The 21,471-nt window shown below is 43.8% G+C and overlaps 1 protein-coding gene across 3 annotated transcripts in view; it reads left to right on the forward strand.

Moving 5' to 3' along the window:
* Positions 1–21,471, forward strand: part of CA8 (carbonic anhydrase 8) — a 76,858-nt gene that overhangs the window by 7,450 nt on the left and 47,937 nt on the right. For all 3 annotated transcript variants that reach the window (XM_032469852.1, XM_032469850.1, XM_032469851.1), the window contains exon 3: positions 5,848–5,972. In XM_032469852.1, the coding sequence (XP_032325743.1) occupies positions 5,848–5,972 (125 nt within the window). The remainder of the gene's footprint in view (positions 1–5,847; positions 5,973–21,471) is intronic.

Below are 21,471 nucleotides of genomic sequence, written 5' to 3' on the forward strand. Positions count from 1 at the left end.
CCTGGGAATATTAGCATTTTTAGCAAACACGGACAAATTAAAACCGAATATACTTAAGTGGTGTAAGAAGCAGCTTAAGTATAAAAATTTAATTGCAGATTTCTAGCCCGAGTGGTTTTATACTTAAGTTGTGAAAAAGGTGTCAGGCTGCCCAGGTTTACGCAGTAGAATGTCATTCTGTCTGAAAACAAGTGGTGCGTGACCACTTTTTTTCATGCACCATTGGTATCGGAGAAATTGCAAATTAAGGTAGGTCATTTGTGCCCTGCAGTGCAACTTCTTATAGAAACTTTAACTGGAAAGACTTACTTCTGGGTCTTTGATAATTCTCAATATTAAATTTAGAGTAGATTATTATTATTATTATTATTAATCATACTTTTTCCCCCAAATAGGACAACTTTTTAACATTTTTTATTGAGTTATAATCATTTTACAATGTTGTGCCAAATTCTAGTGAAGAGCACAATTTTTCAATTATACATGAACTGTCACACTTTTTTCTCTGTGAGCTACCATAAGATCTTGTATATATTTCCCTGTGCTATACAGTATAATCTTGTTTATCTATTCTACATTTTGAAATCCCAATCTGAAAATAGGACAGTTTTTTATGGTATATCCTAGGCAAACTTGCTGATTGAAAGATGAAGTCGTCAAAAAATATCTTAAAGTTATTTTCACTTATGAAGAGGCTCTATATTCTTTATATGAAACATCAGGGTTGAATTTCTTTATGATTACATTTATTATTAGCTAATTTTGGGGGACTAGAATTACCTGGACAGCTGCCCTCACCTGCTGACTTTGCTCGTGTAGACCCAGTTTAACTGGCCCCCTCTCCCTACCGTGGATCCCACCGTTGCACGGTATACAAGCCGATGATATTTATTCTTTAATATGAGGTAAAGCTGTGGGTTAAAAGCTCAGGACTATAAAAAATGTTGATTATTGCTTTCAAGACTTCAGATGTTAAAAAAGAACTAATACTATTTTTGCAATGTTTTATGAATAAATTTGGGATAACTTAAAAGTTAAAGTGAGATTATAAAATCTTTGAATCTTAAAAAAAAGAAAAAGATGGGGGGAAGATATAGCTCAGTGGTAGAGTGCATGCTTAGTGTACACGAGGTCCCAGATTCAATCCCCAGTGCCTCCATTTAAATAAATAAATAAATAAACCTAATTATCCCCTCCTCCAACATTAAAAATAACTAAAAAGAAAAAAAAAATGTTTGAACCTTTTGCAAATGAACCTTGGAGGCCCCTGATCCTCTGGGGACCATTGGCGTTGGTCTCCCTGCGTGCTGGGGTCGTGGCTCCAGCGGGCTGTGTCTCCCGGCCTCACCGTCTTTACCTGGCTGTCACATAACTTTTGAAATGGTTAGGCTGCCCTTTGCTGGTCCACCATCCAGGCAGGCCTGGGAGTAATATTTTAAAATGCAAAAATATTAGTTTCCTGCTTAAAAGCTATCGATGGTTCCCCCCATGATAAATTCCAGCCCCTCAGCGTGGGCCACAATCCTCTTCTGACCTTCAGATCCTTTGGCCCTGGGCTGGCGGACTCCTCCAACTGTGCTCTCGTGGGACGCACTCAGGCGGGTTCACATCTCCGAGCCTTTCTCAGCCTCTTCTCTCCGCTCGGCATGCACTGTCTCCCTTCTTCCCTTAGCCTTCTCTTCAAGACTCTGCGTAGCCGTCACCTCCCCCGGAAAGTCTTCCCTGACTTTCTGATGCCCCCTTGGCTTTGGCTCAGCCCCTGCGGGGGCCCCTCCGAGTGCCTGGTGCACTTTCCCTCACCGGCTCTGATGCAGTCAGTCCCTGCTGTTACATCTAGTTCCTTAAGCACTGAGATCCCCCCGCCAGCCCGGAGATTATGTCCTGCTCTTTATGCACTCAGTGGTCCACCCGGGCTGGGCGTGGAGCCCATCTCAACACGTATGTGTTGAACACCAATGGAACGAGGAGGAATAAGCTTTTGAACTATCTGGCAAATCTGTTTTCAGCAAAAGATGATAGAAGCTTGGATAGATCTAGATAAATGTATATACATCACGTCTTTAAGGGATTCTCAAATTTTGCAGTAGCTTCTGAAAGGGGCTCTTTTATGTCTATAAACAGTGGCCAGGCCTGTCAAAGGCAAGGCGTGAAGGAAAACGGAGGTGGGAGTAATGACACCGGTTCAAACTGTATTCTTTTCACGAGTTCGTCCTTCTGAGGAAATGCAGCCTGTCATCAGTGTGAGTTTCGTGTTGTCTCATTGTAATTTTATTGGACATAATGACATCACAACCAATAAACCTGCCACATAGTGATAAGAGATCACTCAGAAAAATTTGAGTGATATTCGTAAGTGCAGGAAAAGTGTTCCCCTTTTGGTGTGACTAGTTTTCCTATGGAAAAAGTAAGTGGTGAAAAGGGAGGAAAATGCCTTAAGAGGATGTTGCCAAATGGGTAAAACAGAGCTGCTCTTTACTTGTGGTCTGTAAACACGGTCATTCCTGGGGGATGAGCAGGAAATGCTTTTACCTGGCACCTCATAAAATTCTGCATTCAGGCTTTTGTCGTTCTTGACGGCTTTGCACAGCCGTGCGATCTTAGGGGGCTTATCTTTGGGTTGTTCATCTGCAGCAAAAGTGAGGAGCCCCAGAGCCGATTCCTGGCTGGAAGCTGCCCCTTTGTCACCTCCCTGGGGACGGGACCTGGGCAAAATGCTCCCCTCCTTTGCATTCACGTTCAACCCAACAGAACGTTAAGACCCTGAGATTATGGTTTCATGATAATTTCATTGAACGCAATGACGTCACAGCCATCAAAACTGCCATGTAGTGACCAAATATCACAGCAAAAATGTGATCTTCATAAATGTATAAATTGACATTTCATCCCAACAGAATGTAAGTTCCAGGGGCCTGTGAATTCTGTCTGCTTTGTCAAAATCAGTGTTATCTTAAGCACTGAAGATGGTGCTGGGTATAATGTAGGTGATCACAAAATATTTGTTGAAATATTTTTTGAGGGAACCCCTGCGGGGCTAGAATTTCTCCCTAACAAGACATAGATCTGCGCAGCTTGAATTTCCAGGGCATTTAAAATGTCAGCTGTGTTCCCAAGTTTTAAGCTAAAGGAATATTGGGCATTGGTCAGGCGGGGGGTGAGTTTGAAGCATGGGTCTCTTTTTGGTCCCTGAAATCACTGCCAGGATCCTCTTCATCTCTTTCTGTAAGAAAATACTGGTGGATGCTCTGTAACAGTTTCAGAAATTATGTGTGTGTACCTGATGAAAATGTTTTGGGGAAATACTTCTTTTTTTTAATACTCTTTCCCATCTCACGTGGGCTTCAGTCCACAATACACCCCTTTCTTTTTCCTTAGCCGAGTGTAGCTATGCCTCCTCCAAGACGATTTTCTGCTTTCTCTTAAAAGTGGAGTGTGACTGACCCCCCCCCCCCCGCCTCCCGCTCCCCGCCGGGCCTCAGGCCAGGTTGTAGCTGCACAGGTGAGGGTGTGTTCCCCCTTCTGATGCTGCAGGCTGGGGAGCAGCAGGTCCGAGACTTCTAAGAAGCCTTTCCCATTTGTTCTTTTTGGTTGAGAGGTGGAGTTCACAGCGGGGAGGCTCTAGGCCTCCTTCCCAGTTTTTCTTAAGACCAAGTTTGGACCCAGCCAAGGGCAAGGAAGCAGTGTTGGGGTTCTTCGGAAGCTGTGGCACCCTGGTTTGAGATAAAAACACCCTACTCCTTCGTTAATCCACGGCAGGGTGCTCACTGAAGAAGGTGCAGTGAGCCTGCATCGCGGTTCTGGATATCAGTAATCCCTTTTAATCCACGTATTGAAATCTTATTTTTGGATTGTTCTAGGAAATAGGATGAGAGGTAATACTCAAGGAGGAGACTGCAGTTTAGAAATCTAGGCTTAAAGAACTCACCATTTTCTGGTTTGTGCTCGCAGGTTCTGAAAGCTGGGGTTCCCTGGCCCTGTCTCACTGTGGGATGTGGGTCACAAGACTCGAGTTCCAGACTCCTGGACAGGCTAGCTGGGGGACCGGGGCGAGTCACACCCCGCCGCTCTCGGCCGTGTTTTCTCCCCTGTCTATGGGGATGATGACACTGACCCCTCCGAGTCATGGCGAAACGTAAAATAAGACCAAGGACGAGGAAGACATTAAAAGTGTGCGTGCCACCGTGGCATCTTAAAGGCCAGGCACCTCGCTTCTCTTCCCCCCGCATGTGAGGTCTGAGCCCTTGAAAAATTAAAATAGCTTTTGCCACTGATGCTGTTTTTCTTCATCAGTTGAACTGGAGGAAGGCTTGGCACTGAATCTGGGGGGACCTTTTAGCAAGGACTCGATGCTGTTCATGTGGGCGAGGACCTCACTGTTCCGTCTCTTTCTGTCTTTGTTTCCCTTTGCTCTTCTTCCTAATCGGTGCCGTCCAGCTGCGGGATAGGAACCTTGCTGTAAACAGCCTTGAATTCTTTGGGGGACGAGTTATCAGATGAAGAACCAACCAAATAAGTAAATATGGCTGCGCCAGCCCTGTTTCTTCTCCTCTGAGTTTAGAGTAAGGATGGCCCACAAGGCTGCTCCTCCAGGCGGCACTCACCTTGGCCTCCGTTGCTGCCTTCACGACTACAGCCTGAGTGTGAACACCCGCCTCTTTCAAAGGGATCCCTTCGACGGGGTGTGAACTTGGTCAGCTCCTTGACTGACAAGAACCAATAATCCTTAGTTGATACCATTTAGAATGAACAGTTTTTATAAGAAAAATGCAAATAACCTTTGTGTTGAAATTGGCCGCATGTAATAAACTTTATTTCACATTTCTCTGTACGACATCAGGGTGTGTTTAACTAATGAAAGTGTTCTGTTGCTTCAAGACAGGTTCTTTTTCTAAATTCTTTTTTTTGAGGGGGAGGAGGTAATTAGGTTCATTTGTTTATTTATTATTGCTAATTATTATAATTAATTATACTATTTATTTAATAATTATTAATATATTTAAAAATTAAGTATTATAACTAATAAGCTTTATTTATTTATTTATTTATTATTGCTATTTTTTTTTAATGGAGGTACTGGGGACCTTGTGCACACTAAGCGTGCGCTCTACCACTGAGCTATACACCCTCTCTCTGACAGGTTCTTAAACAGATGCATTTTTCACCATCCTTCAGCGTGCCCTTGTTTGGGACACAGGTTACATCCAGAAACGAGACTTAGAGACAAGGCCGCATGGAACTAAATTTAATATTTTAGGTATTGTGAATATTTTATGACAATTTTGTGTAGTCAATATTTGTGATACGGGATGATGGATTGCTTTTTTAAAAATGTGTTTTCATTGTTGAAAAATCAAGGTGGCTTCATAATAATTCTCTTCATGGACAGTTTTGTCAGTGGATACCTGCTCTCTAGATTGAAAGCCTGCTCGTATAAATGGATTATCTGTAAGCAAGGTTTAACTTGCTGACAGGCCTCGAGCACATTAGTGGTCAGTCTGAGACCCAGAGCGCCGTCTTGTCCCCCGATCAGTGCTGAGTGTAACTCTCAGGGCGTGTGGCTACTGCCCTGACCTGTTGACTTTCTCTGCACCTGTGCCTAAAATGCTCACGAGGTTAACGTCTATGTTTCATCGCCAAGTGTTGCAGAGTCCCGGAACTTCTGCTGTATCCAGGTGACAGGACAGATTCGCTGCCCAGTTGTAACACCCTTCTCATTTTGGCTTATGGATTTAATCTGTAGAGCACGTGAGACCTTGTGGCTGAAAAAAAAAGTTCTCAATGTTTATAACGCTGTGCTGGTGAATGTGTTTGAGATGTGATTAAACGGACTTTGTTTTCTTTTTCCAGTTCTGTCAGGAGGCCCATTACCTCAAGGGCATGAGTTCGAGCTGTATGAGGTTAGATTTCACTGGGGAAGAGAAAACCAGCGTGGCTCGGAGCACACAGTTAACTTCAAAGCTTTCCCCATGGAGGTAAGAGGAGCAAATCAGTTTGCAAAACGCTTGTTGTTCATGCAGAGTATTCAGTGATTTCCAGAAAACGATTTACTTTGGAAGTAGATGTATGGCTCTTGAATTTCATCGACTTATAGTAAAATTAAAAAGTGCTCAATGACCTGTAAGCTTGGGGCAGCAACTGAAGCTTCCCATCAGCCTTAGTGGGGCTGGAGAACGCACATGGGCTGTTGGCCACAAAGGTACTTTACGTTTAATATTAAATTTCATTCTGTTATTATTACTGTTAAAATTCTGCAGTCTGCAAATTCAGGAGGTCACTTTTGTAGATGCTATGAACAGAGGATAAGCTGAAAACAAATAACTTTTGGAGAAACTTCATGAGTAACTAAAAGAACTAGTTTAGCTCTGATTAAAACTGGTAAGTTGGTTTTATTCATACTAAGCAATGAGAGAGAGAGAGACGGAGACAGAGAGATTTTTAGAGTCATTCTATCGTCTGAAGAATCCCCTCCCCCACTCGTCTTCTTAGTCAACTCCTGCTCTTTCTTCAGTATCTGGTTGAGGTATCATTTCTCCCACAGGACTTACTTCTGAGTTCCTTCCATAAGCAGAACTAATTTCCCCTCTTCTGTGCTCCGAGCACACTTGATAGATTGCTGCAGTGAAATTGACTGTGTAGATTGTAACCTTTAGTGTTTAAAGAGTCCTTCTCTCTGATTGTGGGCTCCTGGTATGGATGGAAGTGTTGGTGACCACTCCCCTTCCCCTGAATTCATATGTTGAAACTCCCCCATGTGAGGGTACTAGGAGGCGGAGCTTTTGGGAGGTGAAGGGGATTCGATGAGCTCATGAGGGTGGGGCCCTCACGGATGGAATTAGCGCCCTCGAGAGGCTCCAGAGAGGGCTCACGTCTCCCTGCTCTCTGCTGTGAGGACACAAGAAGACCGCTGCCTGTAAGCCAGGAGTGGGTGCCCTCACCAGACACCAGAGCTGCCAGCACCTCGATCTTGGACTTCCCAGCCTCCAGAACTGGGAGAGATAAACTCTGTTGTTTAAGCCACACAGTCTGGTAATTTGTTCTGGCAGCCTGAGCTGATGGGACAGCACCTGGAGCAAACGTCTCCCTCTCCTCATGACACCCAGTGTTTAGTCTGGTGCTGGGTGCATCAGAGACAACCTGTGTTGGTGAAATTGAGAGGATGTCTCTGTTGGTCCAGGCCTTGTTCATATTTCTTTCTATGAGGACCTGCATTTCTCTCCAGGAAACAGTCCGTCAGAGGCAGGTAACAGTATATTTTCGGGGCTGCCGAAATGCCAGTCTTCCTTCTCTGTCGTTTCCAACTGCACAGACTTGAGTACAGAATTGCTTAGGGCCAGATACCACATCCAGAGCTGCGTCATTGCCTGGAACTCACGACTCTATAATTTTTATAAATGATGCACGTACTCGACAGGATGACATTGGAGAAAGTATGTCTCAATGTTACTTTAAAACTAATTAACAAATTTCTTTTGAAAGCTCAAAATATCCCTGCACGAAAAAAAAAAAAAAAAAACTCAAGTCTTAAAAGTGAAGTATGGATTGTTTTAAGGATGGAGGGGAATAAAAACACAATTGCAGTTCGTGAAAGAGTATATGAGGTCTGTGATGGTGAGAGAGGCAGAGAAGGCAGCTTCTTTAAGGTCTTGATGGGCAAGGCTGGGCCTTCAGATGTTACCTTCCAGGGGCTCTTTTCTCAGTCCTGCTGACATCCACTCATCGCTGTGCCTGCAAACAGTTCTGCCCTGTCTCTGTGTCAGCTCCGGCTGCTGCCCTGTCCCCACCCAACGTGAGAAGGAAGAGTTCACAGCAGAACATATCGAAGAGGAGAGAGGACACGAAACAATCCAAAATGACGGAACTGCTGGAGGGCTGGAGGGCGGAGGAGGGGCAGGAGGGCCCCTGACTGTCAGAGCCTCAGCCCCGCCCTCTTCTTTGAGTTTGAGAAGCTGCTTGCTCTCAACCGATCCTCAGAGACATGCTCTGGTCATCAGACATTTAAGGAGGCGTGGGAATAGTTGGACAGACAGCAGCTTCTGCATGGGGACTCCGTGGACTTGCTTGTGACATGGAACTTACAGCCTCAGGAAGTTTCATCAGATGAGGTGCGTCGGTGATGTGTGCTCGTTGCTCTGAAGCTGCATAGAGCTTCTGGACCGCATGTTCAGACTGGTCCTGCTACTTGGTGAAGTTTTAACTGCCCCGGTCCGTGAAGCACAGGTAATGGTTTGTGCTGAGTGGAGATTAAATTCTAGTAGTGAGGCTTTATTTCTGCAGAAATAGTTATATTTCGGATAATGAAATTACAGCCTCAATTTTTCCAAAATAGGCGATGAATGGTATTTAAATTCTTTGTTATCCCAGGTCATCTCTGATCCAGTCCTAGAGAAAATCCTCCTTTCAGTTGAGTCGTCTGACGTTTGTTTAGCGCTGTATCCTGTAGAGTGCGTAAGTGCTGTGGGTGTGCGGAGTTAGAGGGAGATACCTGTGGGCCAGGTGCTTTTGGTTTGTTTGTGTGTTTTGTTTTGTTTCAGTGGAGGCTGTGAACACTGAGCTGGGTTTGAAGGAGGAGAGGGCTGACCCGGTGCTGAGGGGAGAGGGGACTCCACGTGGAATAGCCCAGGAGGCAATGAGATGGCTAACGCGGAGACAGGTGGATAGCTTGCCACCATCCCCCGTCCTGAGCTGCCGTCAAGGACCACCTGGGACACAAGACCGGGGGTGGATTGAATGGACCGTGTGGTCCCACCCACGCTGCCGAGTGCTCACCAGGGTCTGGAGAGGAAGCAGTGAGTTCAGGGTCCCCCCTTAGGACGTGGCAGAGGGCACGCGAGACCTGTCAGCTGACTTCTGCTCTGTGGAGTGCTGCTTTTTCACCTTCTAAAGCCAGTTCTTACTAGGAAAGTCAGCTCCAGTTTGAGATTTTTATTTGCAGCAGTAGGTAATACTTTGGATTGGGGTTGCCTCGTGGGAAAAAAAAAGGGACTCTCACCATGAAAAGGAGCTAAGACTGACGCTAAAAGAAAGAACCTCAAATCTGAGTGTTCACTTTTCGGGGAAGCTTTATCATTTTGACCAGAAAAAGGAATCTAAATATAAGGATTCTTATCATTTGGTATCCTGGAGTCTTCTACAGGACTAGCAGATTATGCCTTGTGGGTAAGCACCTGGAGGCATTAGAACCTTGGGCTGTGGCCCCTTCAGTGGTCATAATTGCGGGAACTCTCTTTCACATCTGGGTAAAGAAAAATAAGAATGACTTTCCCGTTCCCTGGATTCTCACGAACGCTTGCATTTTTATTCCATGAAAATCACAGCTCCTGCTTTGATTCGGTATATTTATTTATTTTTTCACTTCTTAAAATGTATTTAGTGCAGAAACCTCACAGCTTACTAAACAGAAAATAAATTACAGTGTTGAACAAACAGAAATGTTCTTTGAGCTGTACCACACGATGTGGCAATCTGCGGTTTCCACTTAGAAGTAGAATTGTATGAAGCCAACTTGACCTTTGAGTAGTCACTTTGAACCTACCTTCAATTTTATGTTTGTATTTCTTATAGTACATTATTCATTGTCGTTGTCTAAAGGTGTACGAGAGGTTTCTTGGCAAAATAGCTGATTTTACTGTGTAAGGCAAACTTGTGCAAAATGAAAAATTAGTCCCTATCAGTGAATCTGATGTATAATTAATTTATAGGTGGTTATAGATTTGCTGCATTTGGAAAATATTTTACATTGGGTTCTAACAGGTTTGAATTCTACAGTAAAATACATCTCCTTTTCCAATAAAAAAATAGACTGATTTAAATATGTAGTTTGTAACCAAACTGTCATCTTTCACTGTTTTCCATCCATCCTTCCCTTTGTGAAAATACCCTGAAGGGAAACCAGAAGTTTTCGTTTGTTTGTTTCTGCAAATAGGCAATGTAGAGAATATAAATAGAGGAAAAAGTTTGAAGCCTTTTTTTTTTTTTTTTCTTTATAACCTCTTCTCCCTTCCTTTAATTGTGGTCTTTTCTGTGTAGAGAAATTCCTTTAGCATTTGTTGTAAAGCTGGTTTGGTAGGACTGAATTCTTTTAGCTTTGGCCTGTCTGCAAAGCTTTTGATTTCTACATCAAATTTGATCGAGAGCCTTGCTGGGTAGAGTGTTCTGGGTTGTAGGTTTTTCCTTTTCGTCACTTTAAAGGTATGCCCCTCCCTTCTGGTCTGCAGAGCTTCTGCTGAAGAATCAGTGGATGGTCTTATGGGAGTTCCCTTGTGTGTTATTTGTCACTGTCCTCTTGTTGCTTTTGATAGTCTCTCTTTATCTTTAATTCTTGTCATTTTAATGATAATATGTTTAGGTGTGTTTGTCTTAGGGTTAATCTTGTAAGGGACTTTCTGCTTCCTGGACTTAGGTGACTGCTTCCTTTCCCAAGTTAGGGAAGTTTTCAGCTATTACCTCTTCAAGTATTTCCTCAGGCCCTTTCTCTCTCTCTTCTCCTTCTGGGACCCCTCCTTTAGGTAAGCACATTGTCTTCTACAAGTCTAGTCCATGTGACATTTCCTGGTCATTTTTCCTGACACATCTCTTTATAATTGCTCTGTATGCGGTTGTAGTAGAATTTAGATCATCAGCTTATTCTGTAGTGAAGATCCAGTAAATATTTCCTGTGTGAGATAACTGACTAACAGTGTGATAAAACTTCTAACTGAATAGAAGGATGTTAAGAGATTTTTAACTTCATAAGATACTCGCCAGTATAAAAATGATATACATCTTTCTGGTTCTTTTTGTTTGTTTTTTTTTTTTTATATTTTCGGATTTAAGAGTGATGGGTTAAAGTGGCAGAGTGACATTAGTGAGATAATTTTGCCCTGGCCACTGCTTTGCTGTGCTTGAACACATTTTTTTCGTTTAGCTTCTTAGGGCTACACACAACCGAAACTCACTGTGGAATCCTAGAACAATGTGCCATGAATCCTGTGGGAAACCTGACTTTTTGGTGCTGTGGTTCCCCGGGTGGCAGCCGGCCCTGGTGATGTAGGTTATCAGTCAGGCAGGGCTACATTCTGGTCCCTGTTTCCCGTGGTGTCTCCTGTCCGATTTCTGTGTGGTTGTTTAACCTCAATTCCTTCATTAGGACGTAAGGATAATACAGTTGTACCTGCCCTTATGAAACATAGAGAGAGGCTGTAAAAATTAACGGCATAATATTAGCAGCACCATTCACTAAGTACAGTGGTAGAAAATATTGTTATTATTTACAAAATCTGGTATTCACTTAAAGTGTTTTCATGAAGCATTTTAAGGGCCATCGTTAGCTGTATTGAAGGCAAAGGTTGTAACTTGGGACAATACAGTTGTTTTGTATTTTTTTAGAAGCCTTGAATTTAGTAGAAAAAAGAAATTCAAATTTTAAACTGTTGGATATAAACATTAAGTATAGAAGGAAGACATCTGTAGTTGTGAGATCTGACAAATGAAAGATGGACTTTTTTTTTGTTTTTATCAATTAATGTTTTTACTTGGAAACCCTAAGACAAGTACATTCTCTAAGCCCAGCTTCATGAATCACTTAGAGCTCTGGATGAGAGAGTTTATTCCGCGGAACCAATTTATTTGGCTTCAGAGTTAGTGTAGTTCCCATGAATATTCCTTGGTGGGTGTGCAAATCAAGTTCTCTGAGGAGAGCCCATGAAGAGATCGCTTCTCTGCAGCCTGAGCTCTGAACAAATAGGAAATTGGCATCATTTGAGTTACCAGATAAAGGAGAACATTGTGGAGAAAGGACACTGGAGACAGAGCTTAGTGTGAGAGGAGAAAGGGTCGGCCCGCTCGGTTATAGGCAGGGGGTGGGGGGAGGGGGTGCCGAGGTGGGGGGAGGGGGAGGGTTGGTGGAGAGGAGACTCGTTCCCCGGTTGGGTGCATTAGCCTGCTCTCTGGGGGTAGCTTAAATTTCAAAAGAGGAATAAAAAGGAGAGAGGAGTTAGCTGAAGGAGTGGAGAGGAAGGCCAGCTTGTTTAGGGAAAATCCCTTTTTATGGGAACAAGGAACAGGGAAGAGGCATTTCCTGTTAATAAGACTAACTCTTCCAAGGTCTCCCACGGAGCCTTTAAAATCATGCAGCACGTGACACAGGAGCCCAGCCACGCAGGATCAGTGAGGGAAGTCCTGCTTCCTTTCACTGCAGGTTTGTTCATTCATCTGTCTGGGACCACGTCCCCTTTGCAGCTTGCAGCTCCGTTTCACCTAAGATAGTCACACACTGTTCTGTTTTTTGGAAGGGTCTGGGGCTCGGAGTGAGCGAGCATTTTGAAACATGTGGAGGATTTTTTTCTTTCTAATTTACTTGGGTGGTTTTTTTGCCCATTTCACCATCTCAGCTTGGACCAGTTCTTTAATCCAAAGACACAACTAAGGGCAGTTTATGAATGTTTCACTTTTCAAAACTTGTGACCTGGGATCAGGGCTTAAATCATGAATCCTATTCCGCATTCAGGTTGTACGACATTGGAAATATTTTGCCATAATTTTTAAACACAAATATCACTTACTCACCTTGTTACGGAGAACAAATGTTACAGATTTTTATCAGTGGGCATTGTTCCTAATTAACTTACCAGCCCTGACATGCTCTGTGTTTCCAGTCTTGCTGCTGTCGACTAAAAAAATGCACAACTTAAAAGCTGAGAATTTTGCAGTGGTCTTTCTGAGGACGTCAAGGCTGGGAAGCAGCTTCTCAGAGCGTTTTGAGGGACTGACTGCTCCAAAGAGGTGAGAGGGGAACCAGGATGTATAGGAGTTCTTGCCGCAAAGACCAGGTAGTTGGAACATCAAAAGATTTCTGTGAATTAAAGAAAACCAGATATCTCAAGTTAAGAAATTCAGCGCTTTTCTGTGGATGGGAAGGTGCAAGGGTCTGGGCTCATTGCAGTCCTTCCTTTGATCTGCACCTGAGCTCTCTAGGGCTTGTCCTGTTCTTTCCCATCCTGAGTCCCCTCAGGGGGCACCGTTGGGGGCGGCTGCAGTGGCTTGATGGCTGCAGCGTCCTTTGCTTATTGATACGGCAGACAACATTTTTCATTCACACTATGTTCTAATCTAGAGCTTGACTGTATTAGAGAGCTTGACTATGCTGGCTCAGTGGCTTGGGTCACGGTGCGATAAAGGCGATAGTAATGTGTGCCACCTTTTCCTCAGCTGAGCTCAGTGGGCTGTTTTATAGCTCTTTCTTCTCCAGAGTCCGTTTTTCCCCATGAGCAAGTGAAAAGAAAGATATTGCTAAATTTTGAGGCTGTTAGGAAGGCAAGATGGTGGAGGCGTATAAACCATTCAGTTAGCCAACGTTTGTTAAGTGCCTGCATTTAAGGCCAAGCTCTGTGGGAAATACGAAAGGTAAGAAGACGCCCTTTGTTTTAATGATTCTATCGTCTGGTTGGAAGAGGGAGAATTAAGATAGAAACCTGTGAAAAGATACCAGTTGAGGGGTTACATAACAGTGGTAAAACAGTTCACAAAGCCCGGAGGAAGCAGCCCCTGTGTGTTTGCCGCTGTGGTTGGTGCTGACGTAGGACCATAAATGAGAAGTAATCCAGGTCTGGAAGACGTTCACGTTCTTCAGCAGGGTGTGGCCTTTTACAAATGGCTGTTATATGTGAAAATACCCGTAAGGGATGAAATATAAAGGGGGACACATATCATGGGATAGTGGATTTCTGCTGGGCTCAGAGAAAACTGGCGAGAGGTGGATTTTGGGGCTGGACTTTAATGACTGGGTAGGAGTTTGCTGGATAAAAATGTTATGGGTGGGAAAAGAAGAGGTGGCTGTGAAAGATTTAGCACAGGACCTGGAGATTGGGCTTGGTGAGTGGTTAAAAATGGCCAGTATGATGCTGAGAAATGGAACTTGAGTAATTGAAATAGTGGTGGGACAATTAATAGGAAGATAAAAAAGGGAGTCAGAAAGTGAGGGACCATGGTGGGGAGAAGCTAATTAACCGGGAGTAAGAAATGATACTATTTTGTGTCACTTTACCCTGCTGGTACCCATGATGCTTTCCATTCCAGCACACTTTCAAATTAGGGAAAGAACAATAGGAGTTGGGGGTCGTGGTCCTTTGAAAAGTTGTGAAGGTGCCCTTTGCTGCGGGTAGCGGGGAGAGAAAACTGGTGCTTTTTTAAACCTTATGTGATTGAGTCTTCATTAGAGCTCATCTTTCTCTACATGACACAAGAGTGAATTAAACTAAAGATGACTAGATTTTAGTGCTTATTTATCGTTAGCTGGAGTTGCTTTGTGTTCTCAAGGGAGAATAATTTTTTGGCTTTGTGATTTTCATTCCATCTCTTTAGTCTAAAAGAATCTGAAGTTATTGACCGTCACAGGGTAATGTGTGCTTTGCCTGGGTTTTCTAGGCAGAACTCAGAAGAAGCTCTCCACTTTGGTGTTGATCTTCTTTACTGATGTATCCATTTCAACCTGGCTCTGGGTGAATGGGTCAATATCAGGACTCACGGTGTCTTTTCTTCATCTAATGTCATGGGATACCAGTGGCAACTTTCATTTGGTCTCCTGTTACCGCCGCTTATGGGTGTCACAGGAGTGTGTAATGCTCCCGGGTAAGCCTAGTCATGCAGTGCTTCACCAGGGGACGTTATATTCCTGACCCTAGGGAGTGGTTATTTTACCCCCTTAGTTTAATTTATTCCGATTGTAGCTATAATAATAGCATCTGTGGTCTTTATCCACATCAATAATTAATCCATTCTTGAAACTTAACTATACTGTTGCCCTTAATAAGAGAGACTCTGGGAACAGCAACTGACAACAGCACCACGTAGCAACTCCCGGAGCACAGACATCAAGAAAAAGCCCCTCCAGGAGGGGTAAATTAGGGGCTGGGGGTTAACAGACACAGTGCTGTACATAAAATAGATAAACAACAAGGACCTGCTGTAGAGCACGGGGAACTATATTCAATTTGTTATAATAACATAAAATGGAAAAGAACCTGAAGAGAAAATACAGATTTGTAGTCATATGTCTAACTGAACTGCTTTGCTGTACACCTGAAACTAACATTGTAGATCAGCTCCACTTCAATGAAAAATTTTTTTTAATAAGGGGAAGGTTTGCAAAAATGGGCCGAAGACGTAGACACAGGAAAGCCTGTGCGGGTCCTTAATAATAAACTAATGAAATCTACTGCTTATTGTTCAGAAATATTAACGGGAGTAGAAGAGATTTAGAATTTGATTTATACTTCTAAAATCCCCTTAGCTGGTACGTTTTATGCTCATTGATGATTGGTTTACATTCTTCACATCTTTACTTTTCAGGGTCTTATAAAATGATGAAAACGCCTCTTAGAATATTTCTGGGCAAAGCTCTCCATCAGAGCAAAAAACTCAATCCACTTTTGTCTGTTCTTCGGTATAACTTTATTTTTAAGAACTATGACATTTTTGTCTATCAGAAGCCCAGATTTGGGTTGTAGTGACAATTTTGTTTATTAAGTTATTTAGGCTATGCATAATCTGAAAAATTTGATGTAAGTGACCAACGGAGTGCTTTTGCTCAGCGTCCTGCAGTTCTTTTAAGGGTGTGCCTTGGTTTCAGGGAAGACATGGGAGACATGGCTGAGAAATAAAGAAGTTTACCTCTCCAATCACGAGAAGTCCCGAAGAGCAGGTCCAGGGTTCCAGAGTTGTTCCAGCTGCTCAGCCATGTTTCCAAAGGCCAGGTTTTTTCTGTTTTTCTGCCATTTCAGCATTTTGGCTCTTTCTCTTTTGATTTTTTTCTCTCATGGTTGCAAAATGGCTGTATCACCTGTAAGCATCAAATCCTCACAAATTAATGGTTAAAGGTCGTAAGAGGAGGAACTTTATCCTCTTGCAGGTAGTGAGATATAATTTACAAAATTCACCCATTTAAAGTGTACAGGCCAATGGCTTGTACGGCGTTTTGCAAGTCACCATGTTCTAATTTTAGGCCATTATCATCACCCCAAAAAGAAAGTCACTCCCTGTCCCCTCTCGCCTAGGCAACCACTGATCTGCTTTCTGTGTGTAGATTTTCCTATTTTGGACATTTCATATAAATGGAATCATGCAATATGCCGTCTGTTCTGACTGCCTTCTTTCACTGAGCATACTTCCATCCAAGGTTTATTCATCCATGTCGTAACCTGTGTCCATACTTCATTACTTCTGATTACTGGAGAGTATTCCATTGCACGGATATACCACATTTTGTTTATCCATTCACCAATTGATGGACACTTGGTTTGTCGCCATTTTTTGGCTATTAATGAATAACGTGGTCATGAACATTTGCATACAAGTTTTTGTGTGGATGTATGTTTTCATTTCTCTTGGGTATATACCTTGGTGTGGAATTGCGGGGTCATATGGTAAACCTTTGTTTGACATTTTGGAAATTGCTAATTTGTTTTCCAAACTGCCTACACCATTTAATGACCCCACCGGCAGTGTATTATGAGGGTTCCAGGTTTTCCGTATCCTGCCCAACACTTGTTACTGCTTGCGTTTTTGATTTTGATTGAAGGTTAATCCTGATCTTGCCTTTTGAGGCCATAGGTAGGTTTTGCCTGTTTGGGGCTTTTACGTACATGGAGGCACGCTGCTGCGTGCTACTGCGTTCTTTTGTGTCCAGCTCTTTTTTTGTTCCAGCATTACATTTAGAGATGCATCCACACTGTGGTGTGTACTTTTGGTTTGCTTGCTTTCATGCATGGCATTTCATTGTGTGAATTTTCCGTGGTAGTTTTTCTAACGTTGATCGAAGCTTGGGCTGTGTTCAGATCTGATCTGTTAGAAGAGAGCTTCTGTGACTCTTCTAGCCTTTTGGTGCACGTGCACGTCGACTTGCAGCCTGAGTTACAGGATGGGCGTAGTTCAGTTCCAGTGGGTACTGCTGGGCAGCTAACCAAAGTGGCTGCAGTAACCTACATGCTCACCAGGGTTTGAATCTCTTTTTCGGAACCAGCAAACGTTTCCCTAGAAGTCTCCTCCCACCCCCTGCCCTCCAGCAGAATTCCCTCGTGTAGCATTGGCTAGAATTTGTGCATGCAAGTTCCTGAAATAGTCATCTCAAGGGAAGAGAAAAGGGTGTAATTGTTTTAGCTTAATCAAGATTCACTTCCTGGAGCTGAGGAGGGATCTGGCCTTCCCCAGATCACTTGGCCTCTTGCTGTGTAAATGCAGGTGGGTTTCTGTTTGCCTGGGGGAAGGGGGTAGGGAATGGATGGTGAGTGTTAAGTCAGCTGTGTCTCCAGAGAGAAGGAACAGCCAGTTAAACCAATTAGATGCTTATCTGAAAAAGTGACTTTCTGCTCCACAAGATACTTCTTCTGGAATTATTGTGAAAATTTTCCAGGTCTTTTAGTTTCAGCTAAATATAGTAAGTGCTCAGTAAATATTTTTTGCAGTGATTATGTTTTTTTCATTTTTATTTATAGTTTTATAACATTGTATTTTCATAAGGCCTGCCATTATACACTGAATGTCCACCTTGGTACAGTATGTCCAGTCCTTACATCCTCACGCGGCTCTCCGTCACGGTGCCTTACTGAAAACGTGCTCTGAGGTCCTCGCTTCCAACTATCAAGTTTTCCCATTTTCCCAGAGAAACATGTTTTTATTAAACTCTTTATCCTGTTAAAGGCTTAACAGCAAATTAATTGAAAATACCTGGTACCATGTTATATAAAAGCAAAGGTAATAAAACAACTGTGTACCTCTATAATAATTTTATTCATTTTTTTTTAACAGAGGTACTGTGGATTGAACCCAGGACATCGTGTGTGCTAGGCATGCACTCTACCACTGAGCTACACCCTCCCCACTTATAATAGTTTCAGATAGCAACATTATCTTCTGAGCTGTGTTACTTTAGAGCAAGGCAGGCTTCTGCTTTTCTAAGGGGCTCGTCTCAGTGAGTACATCCACACACGAAGGTAGGGTTTAGTTCATTAATGTATTTCATCTCTTTAAAGCACGTGTGCCATCTGTAATAAAAACTTTTAGAAAACAGTCATTTTGTTCCTATCATTTGAATTTACGTAGGTTTTTGGCGAATGGTTTGGATGGCCAGGATGATAAAGGCTTTGAGTAGTGGGGCAGACGTCCTAGTTAGATGACCACGACTGCACAAACCGGAGAGTCGGAGGGGTGAGGGGTGTCGTAAAGAGGAGGCTCCAGCCACTTCTGGAGAGGTGGGCCGGGATCCGGCACAAGCAGAGTCCTCATTCCCTGATATCTGCCCTCTGGATGCTTAAAGCACGTCATTTTTTTTTTTCCCATATTCTTCTTTTTTTTTGAAGGCCCAGCATTTTATCGTTTTTTGGGGGGGGTAGTGATTATGCTTTTATTTATTTATTATTACTTTTTAATGGAGGCCCTGGGGCTGGAGCCCAGGACTGTGTGCATGCTGCGCACACGCTCCACTACTGAGCTCTGCCCGCCCCCCGGGCACTGCGTCCTTGATGATGAGACGTTTCGGGTTATGTGCAGCGTGAGACCGCCTGGTTTTGGAAATGCTCTCCCCCTCTGTCAGCGCGAGCTGGACAGCGTTGCCGTGCACGGCCCTGTAAATGTAGGTGAAGTTTCCTGTCTGAATTGTGCTCTTTCTGGCTCACACCCATTGATATCTTTCCTGTTCCTAGCTGGCCTTTTTTTCACCCGGGCTGTTTGGGGACAAGCGCAATCAAGGAAATTGATTCTTTACCTTATCACAGCACTGAAAAGAAACTTGGACTCGCGTCAGGAGTAAGTCAAAATCCAGTTTTCTACAATGTCCTTGAAAATAAGTTGACTGGTATTTGGTTCCCGATAGCCCTGCTCCTGTGCTGGCAGCGAAGTCTCAGGAGAATCTCTAGGAAGCCTGGTCGCCCTCAGCACTGAGGAGTGATGCGGGTGGTGGTGGGTTTGCTGAAGGATGGTTCTCTGTGCAGCTGTCTTGAGCAACAAGTGAGTTGGATTAATTTGTTACGATTTTAAAGTTAAGAACAAAACTTACATAAATAAGGAAGTACTTTGTGAGCAAGGGCTGAGCTGTAGCTCTGCAGGGCTTCTTGTCTGTAAGGTCAGGGCAGCCTTCCTCTGTTCTTACCCAGCTGTGGGTGACGGAGGGGGGGGGTCCTCCCACCCACAGGGAATGCTTTTGGTAAAATTCTGTTACGTGTGTCTCAGTGTATACATTTGTTTGTTTAACCTGCCAGAGCTCACTCTTCCCTAATAATTCAAAGATACAAGATATTTCTCTTGTTGGAAGATCTCTTGGATTATCTCATGGCCACGGAGTTCATGAAGGATTCATCTCACTGCAATTCTCAGGGAATTGTGGGGACAGTGTGAATGCATATGAAGGCAATCCACGTGCCAGGAACAGGCCACATCTTATTTAATCATTAAAGTATCCCTTAGAGGTAGATGTTCTATCTGTTTTCAGCCAAATAATCAGGTCAAGAGGTGTTCAACAGTTTGCGCAAGGCTACGTCGGTAACGGCTAGGACTTGGACCAACTATCATTGTTTTCCCTCTGCAATATGCTCCTTCTCCTATTTCTAATAAAACAGTCCTGATTTTTGCTCCAGATAATTGCATTCAAAACGGAAAAGCCTCTGAGTGTGCTGTGTTCACGGACAAGCACCTTTTCAGGCACAGTGCGGATTAAGGTGGATTTTCTTTACCATTTTCAGATAAGTACATTCTATTACGAGCTGTAATATTTGAATATTGTAATTGGATTTAAAAAATATTGTTCCTGAAAATCAGATTATTAGACTGTGTGTTAGGTGTATGAGGTTGGAGTGTGGAAACTGACAGTGGCGTTTCACAGAGGAATGAAAGAGTGCTAAATTTTAAATCCAATTAAAAATGCTTTAAATGGGTTCTGACTGCTTATTACTATAATTCTTACCGCCAGCTTACCTGAAACAGTTAATACATAATGAACCGAATTTGCCACACTTTCAAAACTATGGAAAGACATATTCCTTCAGTGTATTGGGTGTTAAGGAGTTTGGACCGTGCCCTGTGGACAGTGAGAAGCCTGCGATGGACTTTCCCAGGACAGCGATGTGATGGAACTGCAAGATGGAGGATGAATTTGAAAAGGCAACTTTGGAGGCGTGGAGACTGGTTAAGAGGCCTGGGCGATCTACACTAAGGACTTGCTCATGGGAATAAGCCAGGTGGATGCATTTGGGAGATTTTTAAGGAAGTAGAAAATGTCTGGACACAGTTCTTGGTTGTTTGTAAGGGAAGAGGAGGATGGCAGAGATTTCTGGCTTGGGTCTGTTAACAGAGTTGGGAGCAAAGAGGGAGACAGGAGTCTGAAGGGTGGGACTTCGGTTATGAAATGCCAAGTTGGAAATTTTTTAGGAGGTAGTTTAGTAAAGGAGTCTAGACTCAGGACAGAGATTTTTGGTTAGAGGCGTTGATTTGGGAATCATGGGCGTCTAGATGACAAATGAGCACGTGATGTGGACACAGTCACCCGACAGGAATACGCTCATAAGAAGGGAAGAGGTGAGAGCACGGGGGCCTCGGTAGACGTGCCGCTCGGGGCGCGCCAGGGAAGGAAACCCGTGTATCGAGGAGGAGGGGGAAACCAGAGAGGGGGATGCATGGAACCCACAGGACGGGGCGGGTTTTTGGGAAGAGCAGGCGGGGGGTGGGCTCAGGTGCTGTAGAGCAGTCTCGTCAGCCCCAGCCAGACGGGTATGAGTTAGCAGAGGAGGCTCTGGCGAACTGGAGAGAGCAGTTTCACTAAAGGGAAAGGATGCATGGTGGAGTTCAGGGCTTGTGGAGGAAATCAGCAGGGCGATCGCAGTGATGGGTTGTGTAGACTGAGTTTTTGAAAACGTCTGCAGGGAAGAGAAAGAGAAAGTCGTAGCAAGGTATGTGAGGTCAAGGCAGGGTTTGTATATTTTAAAGGTGAGAAGAATCTGTGCGTATTTAACTGAGGATGAGAAGGAGATAACAGAGAGGGAGACATCTGGCCAAAGAGCGATGGACCAAGGTCCCTCGAAGGGGCAGTGAAGAGTGGAGCCGGGCAGGGGCCAATGTTGGCTCAACCATCACATGGGGAGGAAGGAGAGGACGGCCGGATGTCCTGGCAGGAGGCAGAGGCAGCTCCTTGCTGATGCTTCTATCTTCACTGCCGGGCAGGAGCCCTTGTGTGAGACTGTGAACGGTATTCTCAAGGGGGCTGCAAACTGGGGCTCTTTGGGGCTGGATTTAGGGGTGGATCCCGCTAGCACTGTGTTTTTTTACGTTTGGGAATTTAAGCACCTTTGGGCAGGGCACTGTGTTTTTTACATTTGGGAATTTAAGCACCTTTGGGCAGCTCCCTCCTCCCCGTTTCACCCCATCTCTGCCTCGTTTATCAGCCTGCTTCCTGGAGGCGTTTGAATTGGCGACTGACGGAAGTGACCTGGCTCTCTATAATGGAAAGCATTG

Source organism: Camelus ferus, chromosome 29 (assembly GCF_009834535.1).
Source record: "Camelus ferus isolate YT-003-E chromosome 29, BCGSAC_Cfer_1.0, whole genome shotgun sequence".
NCBI lineage: Eukaryota > Metazoa > Chordata > Mammalia > Artiodactyla > Camelidae > Camelus > Camelus ferus.